At 40.8% G+C, this 23,029-nt stretch overlaps 2 protein-coding genes across 3 annotated transcripts; both read left to right on the forward strand.

The window, feature by feature from the left end:
• The first annotated feature begins 1,962 nt into the window (after positions 1-1,962).
• Positions 1,963-3,561, forward strand: LOC140934198 (uncharacterized). The gene has a single exon (XM_073383868.1). The coding sequence runs from the start codon at positions 1,963-1,965 to the stop codon at positions 3,559-3,561; it is 1,599 nt and encodes a 532-aa protein (XP_073239969.1).
• Positions 3,562-9,432: 5,871 nt separating this feature from the next.
• Positions 9,433-16,610, forward strand: LOC140935909 (uncharacterized). 2 transcript variants are annotated; one of them, XR_012165272.1, is made up of 2 exons: positions 9,433-16,408; positions 16,526-16,610. XR_012165272.1 is itself a non-coding variant. In XM_073385485.1 (2 exons), the coding sequence occupies exon 2, from the start codon at positions 9,876-9,878 to the stop codon at positions 16,137-16,139; it is 6,264 nt and encodes a 2,087-aa protein (XP_073241586.1). In that variant the 5' UTR covers positions 9,433-9,578; positions 9,696-9,875; the 3' UTR covers positions 16,140-16,610. The 2 variants fall into 2 exon arrangements, 1 of the variants encoding a protein (XP_073241586.1); XM_073385485.1 differs by having other exon boundaries at positions 9,433-9,578; positions 9,696-16,610.
• The last annotated feature ends 6,419 nt before the right edge of the window (positions 16,611-23,029 follow it).

Genomic DNA, 23,029 nt, shown 5'->3' on the forward strand with positions numbered 1-23,029 from the left:
CTTTACCTGGTCCTCAACAATTGACATAAGAAGTGAAATCACTATGACCAATGGATTACTAGGGAATTCATAACCTTTAGCATCTAACGATTTTTAAACCCCCTAGCTTATAGGCAACATTTGGAAGGTTAGAGTTCTCTATCAATTGCCCAAAAACATCTCCTCTTTCCTTAATCTTCTCAATAATAAATCTTTGCTTCGCTTTGAACTGTACCACAGGAAACAAAGACAAGCCTTCTCCAAGCGCTTGCTGGAGGTCTCCCTCGAACCTTAAGTTAACACTACTATCAACTTCGGCAAAATTCGTACGGTCAACTGCTGCAAGCTTTTAAGCTTAAAAGTTTCGAAAGGAGTTTGGAGCGAAAGCAAGTAGAAGGCACCGAAACTAGCCGGCTTTTCCCACGATCAATCGACGTAGTTGCCTGGCCCGTGCAACGGAAATTTTCACGTTGTAGAAAGTATCAGAAGACGTGCGGCGAACATGGACATCTAAAATGTAAGCTTGGCGTTGTATACTATACAATGTGAGCAAATTAAGGGGTGGAAAGTGAAAGTCATGCATCGCGTATCGTATCAGTACAAATTTACGATACCTTGGAAAGATCCGCCCTAAAAATTCATCGGAGAGTGTTTGTTTCTTGTAGCCGTGCTAAAAGTTGTAATTTTTGCGGGCTGTTAACATTTTGTTCTGAAACTTTCCTCGAGAAACTTTCCCCGTTGAACGTGCTACGCAACTATGGCGATCGATAAGGAAAACTACGTCGTGTAAGAAAACACGAGAGTCACCCGGCAGCTTCTCTTCGCTGATTGGCCAGAAAAAATTTTTCTGGCCAATCAGAAGCAGGCAATTCAAACGCTTCTGGAACTGGTTCGGTAAGAGTAAGTGCCCAGGGGCTCGTCTCGATCTTACAGTAAACTTTCACCACGAACATTTTATCGACCCGACTAACTGCCCCTGGGTCTCCGAGGATGAGGCATTCACAGTCAGGTCAAATATCCATCGATCATTAAAGTTAGTGACTTCCGTATTATCCTTTTTCTGTCTTAGGCACATTCTTGTGATACGATGCAACACCATTGTTTCTATAAAACCCTATTTTTATACCTTGTCAAATAAGTTAACAGAAATATTTCGTTTCTTGTCATAATAAGTGAAGCTCCCTTCTAGCTACTTCTGCATTCCTCTTATTCTTTTCGACAATATCGTTAGTTGTGATATCAAATATGAGATTGGGACAAAATGTTTGATTTTGATTTGTGTCCGTAGCAAGACTCCTTTATAATTGTATTTAGTAGAGCATACTGGGAGAAAATAACATCGTTACTGTTGTAAACTGCATTCGAAGTAAGACATATACCTCTAGTTCAGAACAATTGATAAATACTCTTATTAACAAGCATGCAGTACCGTTTTATGTGAATGGTAGATGATAGAAGCTGAAACGGCAGGATGCCTAAATTTTTTTGCCTATTTTTTTCAAGTTACTATAGGAACGAATGACACTTAAAGAATAATAAATGACACTTTTTCTCAGCAAATGTTCTCAGATAATTAGCAAACGATCACATTGCACATCACTAGCTGTTCTTAAGACTTACGAGTTGTCAGAAGTTTTTGACATTTTGACATTTCATTTCGGTTTTGCCGGCTTTGGAATAACTATATAAACACACCAGTATCTGACACTCGTCCACTAGGAAGTTTCGTGACCGACTTCAATGTACAATCTATTCTTTAAAACTTAAGAAAAACAACTTTTGTCTCAAAAGACAGCAACTACTTCTTTGATTGTTGGAAACCTTTTTTGCATCGTGATTGCATCGTAAACATCCTTTTTAACTGCTTGAGACCTTAAGTGAAGGTATCCACCTCAACTGCTCAAACTGCGGTACATGATTAATTAGGCGGGATTCAATCGTAAACGAATCAGACCTGATATTTTGATCTGACCGGCATCAAAAATGGTTGGAAGTGCTCTCGTGGAAGTATGTGGAAGGATAATTTTTGGGTTAACGCGCAGTGTAGCTGAACATTACGACCCAAACGGCGTCGAGTTTGATCCAGAAACTTTCGGTTTTCATCTTCTGGAAAGCACGGGCTTAGAATGGAACAGTCATTCCGTTGACGAGTTTATTTTCCAAGAGTACGGCGACGGTGACAGAGAGGTCCGCGGAATTGCTGTTCAACGCATTACAGACGCTTGCTCGCCAGAGGACTATGATGACTTACAGGATGAACAAGAAAACAGAGCAATGGAGTGGAAGAAATTCAGACCTTCGAGAGTACGTACCCTTTGGTATTCAGTGTACTTTGGATTTTTTATTTCCATATTGGCTTCCACACTGATTGGAACGTTCTCTATCCTTGTGTATTACGTTGCTTATCAAGTCACATTAGTTTGCCTGGCTCGACCGAAGGACTCCATACCATCGAAAATCCAATGGTCGAAAACCATTTCTGAGTGCATGGAAATCATTTTTGTTCATCTTTGGTATTTTGTTAATACTCTGTTTTTCTTTAGATCCTATCAAATCATGGGACTGAAAAGTAAGCTTTTCCTGGTATCTTCTGTTTTTTACGTTTTAGATGCTGCTTATCGCATTGCTCTTCAGGCGCTCGGCATTTCTCGATCAGAGTTAACGCCTTTGCAAAGAATCCCTGGAAATATTTTATTTTCGTTTAGTATCGGCGTGCAATCCTGTGTTCTTGCTAGGCATTTTTTTCGAGCTGTCGTCGGACCAAGAAAACTAACGTTTCTTTTGATTATAGGTTCTTGCGCTTTGACTTTTACTGTAGCTATACTGGTTTCTTACCTTATTTATCCAGCGTACAACAAGCAAAACAAAACAGGTAAAATCTATATTGCTGTGTTCGCCCCTCTGATAACGGTTGTTTTGAAAGGTTCATCACGCCTTTGTGTGCAGCGTTTATGGAGAATAAGTCATCCAGGAACGTCGTTTCTGTTGCTTGTGCCGCTCTATTATGGGTCGGCTTTCATGTTAAGAGTGTTGCAAGTGGATCTGAGTACTCTAAAATCCGTGGCTTTGATCGGAATAATCCATGGTACTGCCGAAGTTATAGAGAGAAGCATCGTTGTATTGATCGATTACATTAACCATCAGATTTGTGAAAGACGACGCATTTCTTGGGGAAGTTTTCGCACCCCTCGACGTGAGAGATTAGCGACAGACATCGCCATAATGAGTATGCTGTGTGAGGCGAGCGCTGTTATCTCCGTGAACGGCTTTCTTCACTTGCATGAATATTTTTACACTGACGGCAAAACAGTAGTGGAACTACTTCAGTCATTTGCGATCACTACAACAGTCCCACTGGTTATAGAGTGGTTCTTCACGTGTTTAAGTATATCTATCGAGACACGGTATCAGAACAGGCCAATTATGGCAGTCTGGCGAAGGCAATGGAAAAGGCACATAACTGTTGCAATTGTGAATGCATTACCGATAGCGATTTGGACAAGCACAAGCCTGTTGATCGCTATACAGGGAAGATTCCCAAAAGAGAGAGACTATTGTGAATTGCCATTTACTCATCCTTAAGTCACAACTTTGTAAGGGACGGGTCATTAGAAAAGTGATAGGGGGTGGGGTGGGTAATTTTTGGCTCGCCCGGTTTTATTTTACTAGCCGATTGTCTTCGCAAGAATTTTGTTTTGGAGCGTAACCCTTTGCAGGATTTTTTTTAAAAAAATTGGTTCTTTTTTGGCGATTAAATTAGCTTAAAATGACGTTGCTTTGTTTTATTGCGGAGGTTGTACGGGTTGGAACATTCGGTTAGAAATTGTCACTTAATACTTCCTCAAACATTGCCCAAAATTTCACTTTCGTGCATTGATTCCGTATTCTTCAAAATACGATTATTTCAACTTGATGGATAATACCACCAGCTAAAGTGTGCAAACATACGTTTGTAACACCCTGTTTCAGGATAAAGCTGCAGTTCAGTCTCTGTCACTGACAAGTTTTTATTAGGGTTAGCTTTTGGCTGGGGTTTCTATATGGTAATCTTAAACTAGGTTAAATAGTGCTGGCTCAAGCTGAGGTGGAAAGCATGATAAAATAAATTTAATTTAATTTAATAATGGGAGAGGTATTAAGAATTAAAAAAGTTTTTCATAAATGACTGTTTTTGATAGTACACCTATTCAAGGACTGTCCCAGGCGGAATCGTGCCTTACATTAATGCTCTTATGCGACCGGGGAATTTAATAAGTTTTTCATGAAAATCTTATGCTGTGGGAGCAGCCTGGATTTCACAGGCCGTCAGATCACTGTGTAAATCCTTGTATTAACGTCTTCTACAGAGCCTACTCTTATGCTCAATGTCTTGTTATAAACACTGGTACGCCTGTCCAGAAACTACAGCTTTACAACTGACAACTGAATATAAAGTTTTACTGTGTGGGTGCAGCTGACTACTGTAAACTTGAAAACCATTGGAACCTACCAGTGAACGGCTTCAAAAACGTCTTATGCAGTTCTAACCTTTTTTTTTTTTAACCAAACCTAAGGAAATTTGCAGTTATTCGAGTAAAAATGAGAAAATGCAAGGGGTGACAGGCCGCACATCTATACCGGCGTGAAACCTAGCCCCTTGTGTAAACCTTTTATATTTTAGCTCTAACGAGCATGTCCTTTAGGGATTTTCCTTTCTTGTAGGAAATGATAGGTGGTTCTTTGAAAATTTGGCGAATTAACGGTTGGTTTTGTATAAGATTCCAGTTTTTCATTAAAACTTCTTTTAAAGTAGACACTGAGGGCTGGTACTGTGTCATGAAAGGCAATATTTCTTTTTCCTCTTTGTTGTTGTGTTTCATGAGAGCAGACTCCCTCTCTGTGAACTTTATATCTGATAGAAGGTTTTCTATCATAGTTTGTGGGTAGCCTCTGTCAATCAAGCGTTTTTTGAAATTTGAAATATTTTCCTCAAACGTAGTTTTTGAGGAGTTTGTTCGTAAGAGGCTCAAGGCTTCTCCTTTGACAAATCCTTTTTTAACACTTGGCGGGTGACAAGAGGTGAAATGTGTGTACTGGAAGGTTTCCGTTTTTTTAAAATGTGTCTTTCCATCAAGGATAGATTTTTCCTTGAATCTTGTGCCTTTGTATACAATCGTGTCTAAAAACACAGTCTCAGTGTCAGATATTTGGGCCGTGAATTTGATAGTTGGGAGATGTAAGTTCGCTTGTTCGATGAAGGCTTCGATGTCTGGTTTACTGATGTCCCAGAGGGAAAGATATCATCAATGTAACTTTTCCAAACTGTAGGTTTAATAACGGTTCGCTTAGAATTGTTGTTTCAATATGTGCCATGAAAATATTGGCGAAAGAAATTGCTGTCTTTGTACCCATTGCAGTGCCATGGGTTTGTAGGTTGTGTTTAAAAGGTTAAAAACAGTTTTCAAAAATAGCTTTAAAATACATTCAAAACAGTGTTGGATTTGGCAAGGGAGGTTTCTTAAGCTCGATCAGCTCCAAAATCGCTGTAATGAAGAAAAAGGAAAAGAGAAAAAGAAAGAGCGAGGAGAAGGAAAGGAGGAGAAGAGAAAAAAGCAAAGGTTGCAGTGGCGGATCCAGGGGAGGGACCCCCCGCCCCCTCCTTATTTTTAGACCAAACTTAGGTCCGAAGGGCCCAAAAAATTTATATTGATTTCGTTCTATTATTTTGAGTCTGACTTCTCTTTTAGGATCAGTACATGAAATAATATGAAATAAGAAGGGTAGCGAGAACTCTCGTTTTGCAATCAGGAGGTAGACAACCTATGTTCAAAATTAAATTAAGGTTTCGACCAGACTTGGGTGTACAATAAAACGGCTTGGGCTTCACATTATAAATCGACTTACATGTCTATCGATTTGACAGCCGGGGATACAAAGGAGTTCCTCCCGTTTATAATTTATACCAAAAGACTATAGAAATACAATCGAAACTTCAACTGTTGACAGCCCTGAACTTGGTAATATATTGAAGGATAAGAAAGATAAACTGACTAGTGATAAGGAAAAAAGAGAATTAAAAAAAATCGATGGCCTTAGCTTGTTGATCATATGAAAGTGAATTTGATAATTTATGATTCTTTAAGGAAGTCTAGAGCTCTTGGTCAAAAACTTGTGGAAAAATGTCGGATCCCTAGTCTTGTGATTAAAAGGATTATTTTATTATTAGTATTTATCGTACTTTTTCTCTCAACTGTCTGAGACTGCAACAAACTAAAAAATATACTAGGGATATATTTTTACCAGAAAAAGTGTCTGAAATTTATCGACTTAACCAGAGAAGCTTTTCAGTATTTCTTTCACTCGCGGATCAAACCTAAGCATATTACAAGTGTAGCCATTAATACTATCCTAGTATCTAAACAAAAAGTGCGATAATAATAAAGATACTAATTTTAACTAAATACATTACAAGTTGCAGTTGGTTACGTTTTCGAACATAGTAAACAACATGTGAAAGGTATTGGGTGCTGCAGGGTCGTCTCTTCCTTAATAAGTTTTTAGAACATCCGGTATGAACTTGTCGCTACTTATACTTTCTCAAACAGGGACCAAACTTTCTCTTTCATGCATCGATTCAGTATTCTTCTTATTCCTAATGTCTAATATTCTTTATTTTAATACCCGAGGGTGCACTCCCTTATGCGGACTAAATAAGGATGAGCCGCTGAAAAGGCCGTATGGTCCGTTTTTTCGATCACTCTCTGCAAATTTCTTGGGATCCTGTCCTAATTATAAACAGGGTATCCGGCCTGCACGATTAATTTGATTTGCTTGATGAAATTTGTTTAGACTCCAAGTATAAAAAAGCAATGACTATAAAGTAAATTTGTTCTATTGCAATTGCCAATAGTTAATGGCTAAATTCAAAACAAAATGTCGGCCATTTTGTCTTTTTTCCTAAACGGGTAATAAAATTGAGGGTGTTGTCCTAAACAGGGTATGTATTTTAGGAATTCTGTCGTAATTGGTGTCAGGGTTTCAAAACCATCAGCGGCTCACTTGAATACGTAAATATTGATCGAGAGTAGCCCCCACTCCCAGCTTAAGTGTAAAACATACGTACGTAATATCCGTTCACATGTACTTGTTAAACCTACAGTTCAGCCTCTGTCAGCTGTCTGACCTCTGTCATTTTTTATAACTAGTGGTTCCTTTTGGAAGGTGAGGTGCTGCGAGCAAAGGGTTAAGTTATCATTAGTTTTTAATGCTTGGAGAAAATATTGCCGGCCACCGCGCACATTCGCTCAGTTCAGTTTGTTTGTCACAGAACAGAGAAAATCGGCTCAACTCGTGATTTTGTCTGTAGGTCACTTTACGTCGCTCCTTTCACATGATTTGCAGTCAACAATGATTTTGAATCAATGATGTTTTGAAAGAAAAAAACCAACAACTCCTTAAGAAACACGGTAACAAAGCAGTACAAATTATTACAACACAAACTGCCAAGTCTCTAGCTTGTGGGTTGTGAAATTCGCAAAAGGACGCTGAAGAGAAAGCACGTGGTTGAGCCAACGTTGAAATGGTCAGCTGTGTTGCTGATCCACAGGAAAGCGAGGAAAAGTGTTTCACTAACAAACATCAAGAATCAAACTGGTATCTGAGTGACACACTGGTCTGCTGCTCGCTACGCGCGTAGCAGTAATCGCTCTCATTTATAAAGCGCTTTTTCTGTAATGTCCGAAAAGCGTTTTACAGCTTGTGTAAATGACTTCTTGGCGACCTGGATAGCCGCACTTTAGATAGAAAGTACTGATTGCAGTTGAAGACCTGCTTTTATGCTGTTTGAAAAGAAACTTTTGATCACAATTAGCCCCAAGCGCAGTTTAGATCGATCCTGATGGAAAATGAGACCACATTGTTTCAGATAAAATTATTCAATTAGCACAAACCGGTATTACGCAATAGATTAATGTTTCCATTAAAATCTATATAGGACTTAATCATTTGAGAGCAATACACTGGGGTAAGAGGCTTAACTTTTCGAAACAACTTCAAACGTCAATTATAATAATCTTTATTGAGACAACTTTTTCATATAAGATATGGTTTTCAAAAAGGATCTCATAAACAAGGATCCAGGTTTTCGTTTCACAGGAAAGTAACCACCTTTTGCTTTCATGATCCTTAATGCGATACTACCGAACGGCGTTATATTTATTACTACTGAGTCTGAAGCTGAGCCAGTAACTGCCTTATGCTACCGGTGCGGTGCTTGATCAAAGGGTGAGATACTATCGTGAGTAATTAAGTCAACAACGGCATTTTTTCACACCAATATTACGGGGACCGCGGAGACCACTTTAAAGTGGTAGGGCTGAAAACCTGGCCAGTACAAAAAAAAAATTAACGTCAGCGTTTCGCCACTTGAATTGCACTTGCGCGCCACCCTATTTACAGCCTCAATGAATGTAACATAAACGTCCACACGTGTTATACTATCCAATATGGTCAATATGTTAAATAAACCTACTTAAGATTGCTACTTCTTGAAGTTGCGGTTCTCAATGCGAGAAACAAACTCCTGTGCAACCCTATAGAGACACTTTCTGTTCATTGCTAGGTTGCTAAACCTTTCGTGATCCATCCTGGATCGAAGCCACGTCTTCAGACGAAGTGCAGATGAGAATAAAAGCTCGCCAGTATAGTAGCGCTCGTAGCAGGATTTGCAGCAAGCAGCTTACAGATATTTTGTTCTGGTTCTGGAAACTTTGACACTGCCAAAAGGATTTCGTCAAAACACGATGTCTTCTCTTCATTTAACATATCTTCCAAAATGCTTAGTTGCCCAGGTAGCGCCCATGTATCAACATCTTAGCCTGCGAACGGCAGACGTTTCTCCTCGCTCATCGCTGCTGAGGGACGTTTCGGAAGGAGGGTTGCACAGGAGTTTGTTTCTCCCAAACTGGATAATAAATCCCAGCAATAAAAGTGGTAGGGCGGTCCCTTAATGATGGTAGGAAGTGCTCTCGTTGATGTGTGTGGAAGTATAATTTTTGGATTGACTCGCGGTGTTGCTGAACAGTACAACCCAAATGACACCGAGTTTGATCCAGAGACCTTTGGTTTCCATCCTCTGGAAAGAACGGGCTTAGAATGGGTTATCAGTCCCGATAAAGAGTTGATTTTCCAAGAGTACGGTCAGAAAGAAATCAGTAGAAGTGCTGGCAATATTTCTTATGACAATGTTCTTGCAAGACTTATTGACGCGTGCTCGCCAGATGACCAACTTCAAGAGGAAGGGACAAACAAGGACCAACGAGTTAATAGAATCATGGAGTGGAAATAATTCAGACCATCTATATCAAGTACGCTTTGGAATTCAATGTATTTTGAATTCTTAATTTCCTTGCTGAGTGCAGTCCTGATTGGAGTGTTCTCTATCCTTGTGTATTATTTTAACTATCAAGTTGTGACTGCAGCGCTGCGCAGTCAGCGGTATGTTGTAAAAGCTTAGCAGCCGCACCAGATTTTAGTAAGCGGCCGCCATGTTAGCCCTTTCTCGTGTTGTTCAAGTTTTTGGATAGTTATCGCCATCCATCGGACATTATACGGCCTAAACGGTAAGAACTGTTAAAAGAACATTTTACGGAAAATCCCAAGAGAGTATTTCACACGACATTTTGAAGTTTAGTACTTACGAATCACGTATTTAGCCTATCATGTATTTGTCATGTCAGATTGTTATCTCGGGACTCAGGATCCAAGAACTAAGGAGTAAAAAGAATGTGTTGTACCGAGGACCTGTGAATAAACTACGTTTGGGACGTTCGTGTTGATTGTTAGCAACTCCTCTTGTTGTATGTACTACGGGAGGCCAGCCACAATAACAATCGTTTGACGATCTTCGTGTAGCAGTCATGTCCGTCAACAAAGAAGCAAGACCCGAAGACCAGGTCAATGTGGCGCTGGAAGAAGAAACTGATGAATCAAGGAAGCGTTTCCTGACGGAGAAAGGGTATACGTATCAACTCAACTTGAAAACAAGTAACTTGAAAACTAAGAAATGTGAACTGGTGAAGCGAATGAGAGGTACTCTACTGAAGCGAGGTCAGTCAACTAAACTAGTAGAATTTAAGAAAGAATTCAGCGAAGCTCAGATTTTGTATTGCGAATTTCAAGACATGGTTGAAGAGATTAAGGTTTTTGCGAACCCAGATGAGAATGTGGAAAATATTGAAAGAATGGTTGATCAAGTTGGCAGAGAATGGTCAAATTTTGAGTGTGACATTAGATCAGAGATAAAGTTTCTGGAATTTGTCGAACACCACGTGGATGATTCAATCTCTGAAGCATCCAAAAGGTCCAGTCGAGCATCCAAGAAAAGTAGTAGGTCAAAAATAAGTTCCAATGATAATGTTGAAGAAGATAGGTTTCAGTTACAAAAGGAGGAAGCTGCCTTAAAGGCTAAACTGGCCTATATAGAGAAGGAACGGTTACCGAGATTAGAACACAGAAAGACTGAGTTGACCAAATTAGAACAAGAAAGAAAGTTGGAAGAGCTAAGATTACAAAGTGAACTTGCTCAGAATCAAGCAAAGCTTAATGTATGCATGTCAGCAGATAAAGTAGAACTGTTTGATGATCAGGATCTAAACTCGATTCCCCCCGCTGATAAAGTCAAGGACATGGACAAATTCCTTAATTCAATTCCAGTCACAAGTAAGAGTGATCTCTCTCCTGGTCAGCAAGAACCTATCTACTCTTCAACTCAGTTAAGTGGAGCCCAACCCACTTTCAGTCTTCCGCGTGTAGAAAATGGAGTGCACAGTACGTTAAGCCCCAGTGCCACACCCTTTCAACCACACTCTGTCGTCTTAGAAAAGTGTATGGACAAATTAGTGGAAACAAGTAGTATGTTGGTGGCAGCTACTATGGAGCAGAACCTAGTGAACAGGCAACTAGCAATCTCAGGGCAACTGCCTAAGATTTCAATCCCAGTTTTTAGTGGAGATCCTTTGGAGTATCCTACATGGAACAGTTCCTTCAGTGCCCTTATTGATTCCAAACCAATGGACGCGCAGACAAAATTGAACTTCCTACATCAGTACATCTCAGGAAAGCCCAAACAAGTTGTTGATCAGTATATGTTAATTGGTACTGAAGATGCCTATCAGTCTGCGAGAAAGTTGTTAAAGGAAAGGTATGGTAACTGCAATGTAGTAGGGACAGCCTTTATGAACAAACTGGAGAACTGGCCTAAGATTGGCGTAAGAGATGCGGAGGCCCTAAGAGATCTTTCTGACTTCCTGCAAAAGATAATTGCCGCCAGAGAAACTACTCCTAGTCTTGCTGTCTTAGACTTTGCGAAGGAGAACGTTAAAACTCTAAACAAGTTGCCATTTCAAATTCAGAATAAGTGGAGAGGAATAGTACAACAGTGTAGAGTCTCAAAAGGAAATGGTACTTACCCTACCTTCTCTGAATTTGCTTCATTTGTGAAAGAGTGTGCAGAGAGAGCGAACATTCCCGAACTTGAGGAGCTGTCCAAAACCAAAGAGTTTGTTAGGCCTAGAGGACCATTCAGACGCTCACCAAAAGGCGAGGAGGCCTTTTCCTTCGAAACTCATGTATTGGATCCAAGCAAGAACGTGACTGCCCAGGGTCAAGGTGAAAAGGAGAGACCCCCAACCTGTTCGCAAGGGAGGAGCGAGAAGAAAAAGACCGAAGTATGTCTGTTTTGCAAGGAAGAACATCAGCTAGACGAGTGTAAAAAGTTTGCAGAGAAGCCGCACAAGGAAAGGAAGGACTTCTTCTATAAGAAATTTCTTTGTCTTGGATGTGCCTCTAGCAGTCAACATCAAGTATCCTCCTGTAAGAACAGACTTAAATGTCGCACGTGTTCTGGAAATCACCCTACATGTCTCCATATTCAGAAAACTCCCAAGGAAAGTATTACGAACTGTACAAATGTTTGTACCATCCCAGAGCAAGAGGGCGGCTCGGATCATGCCATGATTGTACCTGTTTGGGTTAGACAAGTTAGCCAACCCAGTAAAGAAGTCTTACAATATGCAGTGCTAGATGACCAGTCCAATGTGAGTTTTGTGTCGCAAAGTTTGTGTGAAAAATTGGACTTGCAAGGCCCACCAACCGACTTGCTGCTGACAACAGTGCAAGAGAGAAATGTACATGTACCAAGCAACCGTATTTGTGGAGTTGAGGTGTTGGATTTTAGAAGGGAGCATGCTGTGAAGCTACCCATGATGTTCAAGCGAGATATCATCCCAGCCAGTCGGTCGCAGATTCCAAAAGCCAGTGTTGCCCGGAAATGGGAACATCTGTGTCCTATTGCTGACGAGCTCATGCCCTACAATCCAAGTGTGGAAATCTCCTTGCTGATTGGCAATAATTGCCCTAGTATCGTCAGACCCAGAGAAGTCCTAGTGGGAGGTGAAGACGACCCTTACGGCCAAAGATCTTTAATGGGGTGGGGTATAATCGGCAAGGTGTGCAAATCTACAGGTGAAGCCAACCATAAGGAAGGAGTGTGCAACAAGGTGATGGTCAAAGAAACCCATGAACACTTTGCCTTTACGACAAAGGTGAAAGAGATTATCAACCCACAGAAGATTATTAAGATTCTTGAGTCAGACTTTACAGAAAGTTCTGCAAATACCAAGCCCTGTTCAGCTGAAGACAGGAGATTCCTCAACATCCTTGAGAATGGTATTGTGAAGAGATCGGATGGGCACTACGAGATGCCTCTCCCTTTGAAGACAGACAAACCGTCTCTACCCTTCAACCGCGAACTAGCTGTCAAGAGATGGCACCAACTTTTAGCAAGGTTTAAGAGAAACCCCAAGTTTCTGGAAGATTATCGCTTATTCATGAAAGATGTGATTGCTTTGTGTGCAGAAGAGGTACCACCGGACCGCCATGGAGTTCAGGATGGAATGGTTAACTATGTACCACACACCGGTGTTTACCACCCAAAAAAACCAGACCAGATCAGGGTTGTTTTTGATTGTTCGGCCCAGTATGAAGGGGTGTCCCTGAACGATCACTTGTTACAAGGACCCGACCTCATGAACACTCTTTTGGGGATCCTGTGCAGATTCAGACAAGAAAATGTTGCGTTTATGACTGACATTAAGAGTATGTTTCATCAGTTTATGGTGTCAGAGGAACACAGAGATCTCCTGCGCTTTTTGTGGTGGAAGGATGGGAATCCTGCAAATGAAGTGACTGAGTATAGGATGAAGGTTCATCTTTTCGGTGCTGGTAGTTCACCTGGCTGCGCAAATTTTGGTCTGAAGAGAGCAGCAGATGATGGGGAGAAAGAGTTTGGTGAAGAAGCTGCTGAGTTTATACGACAGGACTTTTATGTGGATGATGGACTAAAATCAGTCCCTACCGTGGAGCGAGCTGTTACACTGATAAAAGCAAGTCAAGGCATTTGCGCCAAGGCCGGCCTGAGACTGCACAAAATTTCATCAAACAAAAGAGAAGTTCTTGAACAGATTCCGGCCGAAGATCGCGCCAAAGGATTAAAGGAGCTAGACTTGAAGGTTGATCCACTGCCCTTAGAACGTGCCTTAGGAGTAGTGTGGTGCATTGAGAATGACAGTTTTCAATTCCGCATCGAGCTGCGTGACCGTCCCCTAACGCGACGTGGCGTACTTTCCACAATCAGTTCAATCTACGATCCTAGTGGTTTCGTTGCCCCAGTTACCTTGAAAGGAAAACAAGTTTTGCAGCAAATGTGCCGAGACAAGCTTGATTGGGACAGCCCAATTCCAGAGAGTTTGTATACTCATTGGGAGAAATGGCGTCAGGATGTTCTGAATCTCGATCAGCTGCAAATTCAACGTTGTTTTAAGCCGGAGAACTTTGGGCAGGTCAAAGCCTGCGAGTTGCATCATTTCTCAGATGCTAGTGTAGAGGGTTATGGACAGTGCTCGTACCTTCGACTAATCAATGTGGAGGACAAGGCGTACTGTTCCCTTGTCATTGGGAAATCTAGAGTGGCCCTGTTAAAGCAAATCACTGTGCCGAGGCTAGAATTGGCTGCAGCTACTGTTTCAGCAAACGTGAGTGAATTTCTTCGTCGAGAATTGTCTTACACGGACATTAAGGAACATTTCTGGACAGACAGCAAAATCGTCCTTGGTTATGTTAACAACGAAGCTAAGAGGTTTCATGTGTATGTGGCAAATCGTGTGCAGCAGATTCGTGACGTCACTAACCCGAGTTCTTGGTTGTATGTCAGCACTGAACTTAATCCTGCTGACCATGCCTCGCGAGGCCTTACAGCGTCACAGTTATTACAAGGAACCAACTGGCTAACTGGACCCTTATTTCTTTGGAAGAGTGGAACTTTCCAGCCTGAGAAGATAGAAGAATTTCAAGTGACCGAAAGTGATCCTGAAGTAAGGAAAGCAGCCGTTTTCACATCTCGTGTAGAGAGCAGAGCTACTCAAGCCCCTGAACCGTTAACGTCAAGCCGTTTGCGCCACATGTCAAGCTGGCAGCATGTGCTGAAGGCAATAGCTTTGTGTCTACGACTGAAGAGCAAACTGGCAAGTAGAGAAGTGAAGTTGACGAGACAAACGGGTGGTGAGAGCATCAGACCATTACCGAAGGTATCAGTCACACTTACAGAACTTCACGCAGCAGAGAGGGAAGTTCTTAAGGTTGTTCAACGTGAACATTTCCATGACGAGATGCAAGTTTTAAAGGAACTTAAGGAAGTTGGAGAGCTTACTACTAGAAAGATCGCAAGAGAAAGAAATCTAGCCGTCAAGAAGTCTAGTTGCTTATATCGTTTGGATCCATTTCTCGATGAAAACGGTGTTATCCGCGTTGGTGGCCGCGTGAGACGAGCTAACCTTCCATTTGCAACGAAGCATCCTGTGATACTTCCTCGTAAAAGTCATATTACAGATTTGCTGATTCGATTCTGGCATGCCAAAGTGAACCACATGGGACGAGGTATCACCCAAAATGAGTTGCGCCAGAGAGGCTACTGGGTTGTTGGTGGATCGTCAGCAGTGTCAAATTGTATTTCCAAGTGTGTTACATGCAGAAAAATGCGCGGCCCCCTGCAAATTCAGAAGATGGCCGATTTGCCTGTGGATCGAGTTGAACCTTCGGCCCCCTTCTCGTATTGTGCTGTAGATTTCTTTGGACCTTTCCCGATCAAGGAAAAGAGGAGTGAAGTTAAACGTTACGGAGTTATTTTTACCTGTATGGCCAGCAGAGGTGTACACTTGGAGACAGCCAACTCGTTAAGTACCAGTTCCTTCATCAACGCACTTAGTCGCTTCCTCAACCGACGCGGTCCAGTCAGACAGCTCCGCTGTGATCAGGGTACAAACTTTGTAGGAGCGAGGAATGAGCTAAAAGCTGCCTTAGAAGAACTGGATCAGAACCGGGTGCAAGAGTACTTAGTGGAGAACGGATGTGATTGGATACCATTTCAGATGAATGTACCTCATGCCAGCCACATGGGTGGCACATGGGAAAGGTTAATCCGTACTGTTCGTAGTGCACTGGAGACGTTACTTCTGAGCGCTGGCACACAGTTGGACGACGAAGCGTTCAGAACCTTCATGACTGAAGCAGAGTGTATTGTTAATTCCAGACCCTTGTCTACGAACGACTTAAATGACCCAGAGGCACCAGAACCACTTACGCCCAGTCATTTACTTACCTTGAAAGCTAAAGTTGTACTTCCACCGCCTGGAAGGTTCCAGCGAGCAGATCTATATTCCCGCAAGTGGTGGCGCCGAGTACAATATCTCGCGAACGAATTTTGGCTTAGATGGCGCCGTGAGTTTCTTCATAGCCTGCAGGCTCGTAACAAGTGGATGTATCCAAAGCGAAATCTATCAGTTGGAGATGTAGTCGTATCCAAGGAAGACGAAGGACCACGTAACCAATGGCCACTCGCTAGAGTCGTAGAAGTCTACCCTAGCGAAGACGGATGTATCAGAAAAGTCAAAATTGTGAAAGCTGATGGAGAACTTGACAACCAAGGCAGACGTCGAAAGCCATCTACGTTCCTGGATAGACCAATCCACAAATTAGTCTTACTGGTACCCTCTGCAGATGAAGCGGATGTTGGTGATAGCAGCAGGGAGACCGAGGAATTCCCCAACGAGGAGCCAACTACTCAGTGAAGTCGCCCCGACAGGTGTAGAAGACACAAGTGACCGCCTTTATGAACATTTGTTTTGTTTAACTGTCTAGTATGGACATTAACTTAAGTAATTGTTAGGCAACAATTAGGGGAGCCATGTGACTGCAGCGCTGCGCAGTCAGCGGTATGTTGTAAAAGCTTAGCAGCCGCACCAGATTTTAGTAAGCGGCCGCCATGTTAGCCCTTTCTCGTGTTGTTCAAGTTTTTGGATAGTTATCGCCATCCATCGGACATTATACGGCCTAAACGGTAAGAACTGTTAAAAGAACATTTTACGGAAAATCCCAAGAGAGTATTTCACACGACATTTTGAAGTTTAGTACTTACGAATCACGTATTTAGCCTATCATGTATTTGTCATGTCAGATTGTTATCTCGGGACTCAGGATCCAAGAACTAAGGAGTAAAAAGAATGTGTTGTACCGAGGACCTGTGAATAAACTACGTTTGGGACGTTCGTGTTGATTGTTAGCAACTCCTCTTGTTGTATGTACTACGGGAGGCCAGCCACACAAGTAATATTAGTTCGCCTGGCTCGACCAAAGGAATCCATTCCGGTCAAGATTCAAAGATCGAACACTGCTTTTGAATGCACTGAAGCAGTTTTTATTCATCTTTCATTTTTTGTTAACACTCTCCGAGTTTTACTTTAAATCATATCAAATCAAGGGAATGAAAATTAAACTTTTCTTCGCTCTCTACGTAATAGCTTAACGCATTGCTCTTCAGGGCCTTGGTACTTCTTATTCCGATTTAACGCCTGTGCAAATTTTTAATTTATAGTATCCTTGGAAACGTGATATTTTTATTTAGTATGTGCGTGCAATCGTGGACTCTTGCCAAGCACAATTTTTCTATGCTGTCAGAGCAAAAGAAGTAAAAACGTTTCTTTGGATAATAGGGTCTACCCTCTTTACATTTATTGTAGCCACAGTGGTTGCTTACTTCATTTATCCTGAGTATAACAGGCAAGACAAAACAGGTATAGTTTACATTGCTTTATTCAGCCCTGTTCTGAAAGCTTCCTCGCGCCTGTTTGTTCAGTGTTTATCCGGAACAAACCTTTATATCCCTAGTACCATTCTATTATGGGTCCGCCGTGGTGTTAAGGCTTCTTCAAGTGGATCTTAATAGTTTCAACGTAGTGGCTCTGTTTGATCGGAGTCATCCACGGCATTGCAGAGGTTATAGAAAAAAGTCTTATAGTCTTGATTGCACTAATATACTTTTACCATCATTTGTATCAAAGAAAAATACTTCCTTGGGGAAGTTTTCGAACAGCTCGACGTGAGAGCTACAGATATTGCCATAATGAGTATGCTGTATGAAACAAGCGCTTTTATCTCCGTGAACGGCTTTCTTCACTTGCATGAATATTTCTACACCGTGGACTAACATTACTGGAATTGGTTCAGTCGTTTGCGATCACTACAGCCGTTCCCCTGCTTATAGAGTGGTTCTTCACGTGTTTAAGTATCGAGACTCGGTATCAGAACAGGCCAATTATGGCAGTCTGGGGAAGCCAGTGGAAAATACACTAACAGTGGCAATAGTAAATACATTGCCTATAACCTTTTGGTCAAGCCTTAATCTTTTGACCGCAATTGAGGGAAGATTCCCTACTGTTAACGAGTATTGCGAGATGCCATTTGGCCATTTATAGAAAAGAATTTTAGAGGTTTTAGCTGGGTTAAGCCCTAATGGTAAGAGTGTGCATGAGGGGAAACGAAAGCTTTTCTTTACTTTACTTCGTTATTTCTTTCCTAATCTCCCGCCTTCCGCCAAGGCCAGAGCTGTCAATTGCAGGCGTTTGAAAAAGATAGAATTAGATCGTGCAAAAAGAAACAGGGTATTGCTTAGGGGAACTCTGTTGAAAGTAATAGCGTTAAGTTAATGATTTAGTGTTCTGAGAGATCCTGATTGGCCGATCCAATGTTATACGTAAAAGCAAACTGAGTGCACAACAATGTCAATGTGTATTTCGAAGGAGGATGGGAAAAGAAAAAAAAGGGTTTGCACGCATTCCCTTTTTCTCCAGAAGTGGAAACTTTCTATTGGATGAAAGGGGACAAGAGTGCCTTTACCTTGATGACGGCCTATCACGAGGATGTCAGTGCGCGTGTAAAGGTATTTGTAGCAAGAAAATTAGCTACATACTTCAACTGAAAGGTTGTAACAATTCTGCCAACTGCATTTACTAAAACTCTCAGCACCAGCTTGTCGTAACAGGAAAAGAAAGAATACGCGGAGATTCTATACGGGCCTGGGGCAGTTTCGGCTCCCTTCCTCTTTAATTAGCTAGTATCCACGGATTTTCGGAAACAGACTATTTGGAATCGAATGATTTATTATTCACGGTTAAAAAACTGATAATTTTCTTCCTTCTAGAAACAAACTACCGGGGCTCTTAGGTTCATATTAATAAATCACAGACTAGATCATGTCATCTGACTTGTAATATTGCAAATACTTCCGTTGTCAGCCATTTCATTATTCCAGCTTTATTTATCCTATCAAATGAAGTACATGTAGACGTGCCGCACATGAACCTAGCAAACGGCATAATAGTTCGTTCTGACTCTAATTAAGTCAAGGCTTAAAGCACTCAATAGTTCCCACGATAGGAGTCTCGAATAGTTCTGTTTCGAATTAAAAATTACCACTGAATACCGACATTAACGACACATTGATTTCATACAGGGTTAACCTTGACATAAAGTAAAATATTCAGAAATTCCGGCAAGTGAGTGTTTGAATTTTGAATATAAACAATAGAGTGACAGAGTAATAAACAGGTCTTTTTCTCGTTGGAATTTGTGAATGTATTACTTCAGATGGAGGCTAAGCTAGTAAAAATGCGTCTTCACTTCTTTACTTCAGCGGTCATAGCGAACTCGAAACTGGACTATTATATCTGGGAACTCAAAGCTTATCTGAATGTCTCAGTTCTAGACTCTGAAAACGAAATACAATGTGGTCATAGTCTGTAACATTTTAAAATTTACCTCAGTTTATTACTAGAAAGTGAAATTATAATGTTTTAACAAGGTTTAGTTTGTTCCGAAATTAGTAGTGCAAGAATAATTATCCGTCCTATCATTCCTGATCCATTCTATAAAGAGTGATGTTTGAACCGTATGCTCCGATTCACATTATATTTATTTATACTCGAAAACCTGGAGCTTGCTGAGCATTTAGCTTAAGTAGCTAATGCGTCTGTTTTAAAAGAGAAATACAATTAAAGTAGTTAAAACAAAATTATAATCACATTATATCAACTATTTACATGGCTAAAAACTATAGGATAATTGTAAAAACTGTTATTAGTTACATGATAACAGAACCGAGAATAGAGGAAATGGAAAAATCAAAAAACATTGTATAAAACTGGTTGGCGCTACATTGGTAACAGTGACATATATGTGTGAAAGTATGTAACTGTATGTCTTGAATAAATATTGTCTTAAAGTGTCTTCATATTAAAGCATTGAAGCTTTCCACTGTTTCTCCCATCTGTCTAGACATGGACAAATAGGCCACTTTACAGTTGTGGGCTTAATGTGGTGTCCTACCCTTTGAGTGAACGTGAGGCTGGGGTTGACCTTGTTTTGATACAAACCTCCTCCCTTTTCTAATGGAAATTTTTGCTTAAAAAAATACTAGTTAGCATAACAACAACAAGTTTTTCATAATAAAGCAAGAAGGGTTGTATCAAAACAAGGTCAACCCCAGCCTCGTTTGCAACTGTAACTGTTAAATGGGCTATTGTTGCCATACACAGTCAAAAGTTCCAATGCTTTGATAACAAGAGGAGATCTTTATAGAAGAGTAATTCATATAAGGTCAAGAATACGTAAGCACTCACAGTCAGGTCAAATATCCTTCGATCGTTAAAGTTAGTGACTTCCGCGTTATCCTTTTCCTGTCTTAGGCACATTCTTGTGATACGATGCGACACCACTGTTTCTATAAAACCCTATTTTTATATATACATTGTCACTATATGTTAACAGAAATATTTCGTTTCTTGTCACAATAAGGCTCACATGTTCTAGCTGCTTCTGTATTCTTCTTATTCTTTTCGACAATATCATAAGATGTGATATTGAATATGAAATTGGGACAAAATGTTTGATTTTGATCTGTGTCAGTAGCAACACTCCTTTATCGTACGTATTTGGTGTAGAATACCGGGTGAAAGATAACATCGTTAATGTTGTGAACTGCATTCGCAGTAAGACATCTCCCTCTAAGCTAGTTCAGAACAATTGATAAATAGCCTTTACCAGTACCGTTTTATCTGAATGGTAGACGATTGAAGCTGAAACGGAAGGATAGCTCAATTTTTTCGTTTTGTTTTCCAAGTTCGTATTAGAATAAATGACACTTAAAAGAAAAATGAATGACACATTTTCTCAGCAAATGTTCTCAGATATAATTAGCAAACGATCACATCAGTTGCACATGGGCAGCAACAGTTACTACTTCTTTCATTGTTTGAAACCTTTTTTGAATCGTGATTGCATCGTAAACATCCTTTTTAACTGCTTGAAACCTTAAGTGAAGGTATCCACCTCAACTGCTCAAACTGCGGTACATGATTAATTAGGCGGGATTCAATCGTAAAGGAATCAGACCTGATATTTTGATCTCACCGGCATCAAAAATGGTTGGAAGTGCTCTCGTGGAAGTATGTGGAAGGATAATTTTCGGGTTAACGCGCAGTGTAGCTGAACATTACGACCCAAACGGCGTCGAGTTTGATCCAGAAACTTTCGGTTTTCATCTTCTAGAAACGGGCTTAGAATGGAACAGTCATCCCGTTGACGAGTTTATTTTCCAAGAGTACGGTGACAGAGAAGTCCGCGGAAGTGCTGTTCAACGCATTACAGACGCCTGCTCGCCAGAAGACCATGATGACTCACAGGATGAACAAGAAAAAAGCGCAATGGAGTGGAAGAAATTCAGACCTTCGAAAATACGTACACTTTGGTCTTCAATGTACTTTGGATTTTTTATTTCCATATTGGCTGCCACACTGGTTGGAACGTTCTCTATCCTTGTGTATTACGTTGCTTATCAAGTCACATTAGTTTGCCTGGCTCGACCGAAGGACTCCATACCATCGAAAATCCAATGGTCGAAAACCATTTCTGAGTGCATAGAAATCATTTTCATTCATCTTTGTTTTTTTGTTAACACTCTGTTTTTCTTTAGACCCTATCAAATCATGGGACTGAAAAGGAACCTTTTCCTGGTATCGTCCGTTTTTTACGTTTTAGATGCTGCTTATCGCATTGCTCTTCAGGCCCTCGGTATTTCTCGATCAGAGTTAACGCCTTTGCAAAGAATCCCTGGAAATATTTTATTTTCTTTTACTGTCGGCGTGCAATCCTTGGTTCTTGCTAGGCATTTTTTTCGAGCTGTCGTCGGAACAAGAAAACTAACGTTTCTGTTGATGATAGGATCTTCCGCTTTGACTTTTACTGTAGCTATACTGGTTTCTTACTTCATTTATCCAGCGTATAACAAGCAAGACAAAACAGGTAAAATCTATATTGCTGTGTTCACCCCTCTGATAACGGTTGTTTTGAAAGGTTCATCACGCCTTTGTGTGCAGCGTTTATGGAGAATAAGTCATCCAGGAACGTCGTTTCTGTTGCTTGTGCCTCTCTATTATGGGTCGGCTGTCGTGTTAAGAGTTTTGCAAGTGGACCTGGATACTTTAAAATCCGTGGCTTTGATCGGAATAATCCATGGTATTGCAGAGGTTATAGAGAGAAGCATCGTTGTATTGATTGACTACATTAACCATCAGATTTTTGAAAGACGACGCATTTCTTGGGGAAGTTTTCGCACCCCTCGACGTGAGAGATTAGCGACAGACATCGCCGTAATGAGTATGCTGTGTGAGGCGAGCGCTGTTATCTCCGTGAACGGCTTTCTTCACTTGCATGAATATTTTTACACTGACGGCAAAACAGTACTGGAGTTGGTTCAGTCGTTTGCGATCACTACAGCAGTCCCACTGATTATAGAGTGGTTGTTCACGTGTTTGAGTATAGCTATCGAGACTCGGTATCAGAATAGGCCAATTATGGCAGTCTGGCGAAGGCAATGGAAAAGGCACTTGATTGTTGCAATTGTAAATGCATTGCCAATAGCGATTTGGACAAGCACAAGCCTGTTGATTGGTATACAGGGAAGATTCCCCAAAGAGAGAGACTACTGTGAATTGCCATTTACTAATCCTTAACTCACAACTTTGTAAGGGACGGGTCATTAGAAAAGTGATGGGGGGTGGGGGTGGGTAATTTTTGGCTTGCCCGGTTTTATTTTCCTAGCCGATTGCCTTTGTAAGAATTTTTTTTGGAGTCTAACCCTTGGCAGGAATTTTTTTTAAATTTGGTTCTTTTCTGGCCATTAAATTAGCTTAAAATGACGTTGCTTTGTTTTATTACGGAGGTTGTACCGGTTGGAACATTCGGTTAGAACTTGTCACTTAATACTTTGTCAAACATTGGCCAAAATTTCACTTTCACGCATTGATTCCGTATTCTTCAAATTAAATACGCTTATTTCAACTTAGATAATACCATCAGCTAAAGTGTGCAAACATGCGTTTGTAACACCCGGTTTCAGGATAAAGCTGCAGTTCAGTCTCTGTCACTGACAAGTTTTTATTAGGGTTAGCTTTTGTCTTGGGGTTTCCAGATAGTAATCTTATACTAGGTTAAATAGTGCTGGCTTAAGCTGAGCTAGAAAGCATGATAAAATAAATTTAATTTAATAATGGGGGAGGTATTGAAAGTTGAATAAAAAAAGTTATTTATAAATGCCTTTTTTTGATACTACACCTTTGCAACGACT

The sequence above is a fragment of the Porites lutea genome, chromosome 4 (assembly GCF_958299795.1).
Source record: "Porites lutea chromosome 4, jaPorLute2.1, whole genome shotgun sequence".
NCBI classification, from domain to species: Eukaryota; Metazoa; Cnidaria; class Anthozoa; order Scleractinia; family Poritidae; genus Porites; species Porites lutea.

What these genes read in the sequence shown, in the direction of transcription:
- LOC140934198 (XM_073383868.1), top strand. Translation starts at nt 1,963, where the DNA reads ATGGTTGGAAGTGCTCTCGTGGAAGTATGTGGAAGGATAATTTTTGGG.
- LOC140935909 (XM_073385485.1), top strand. Translation starts at nt 9,876, where the DNA reads ATGTCCGTCAACAAAGAAGCAAGACCCGAAGACCAGGTCAATGTGGCG.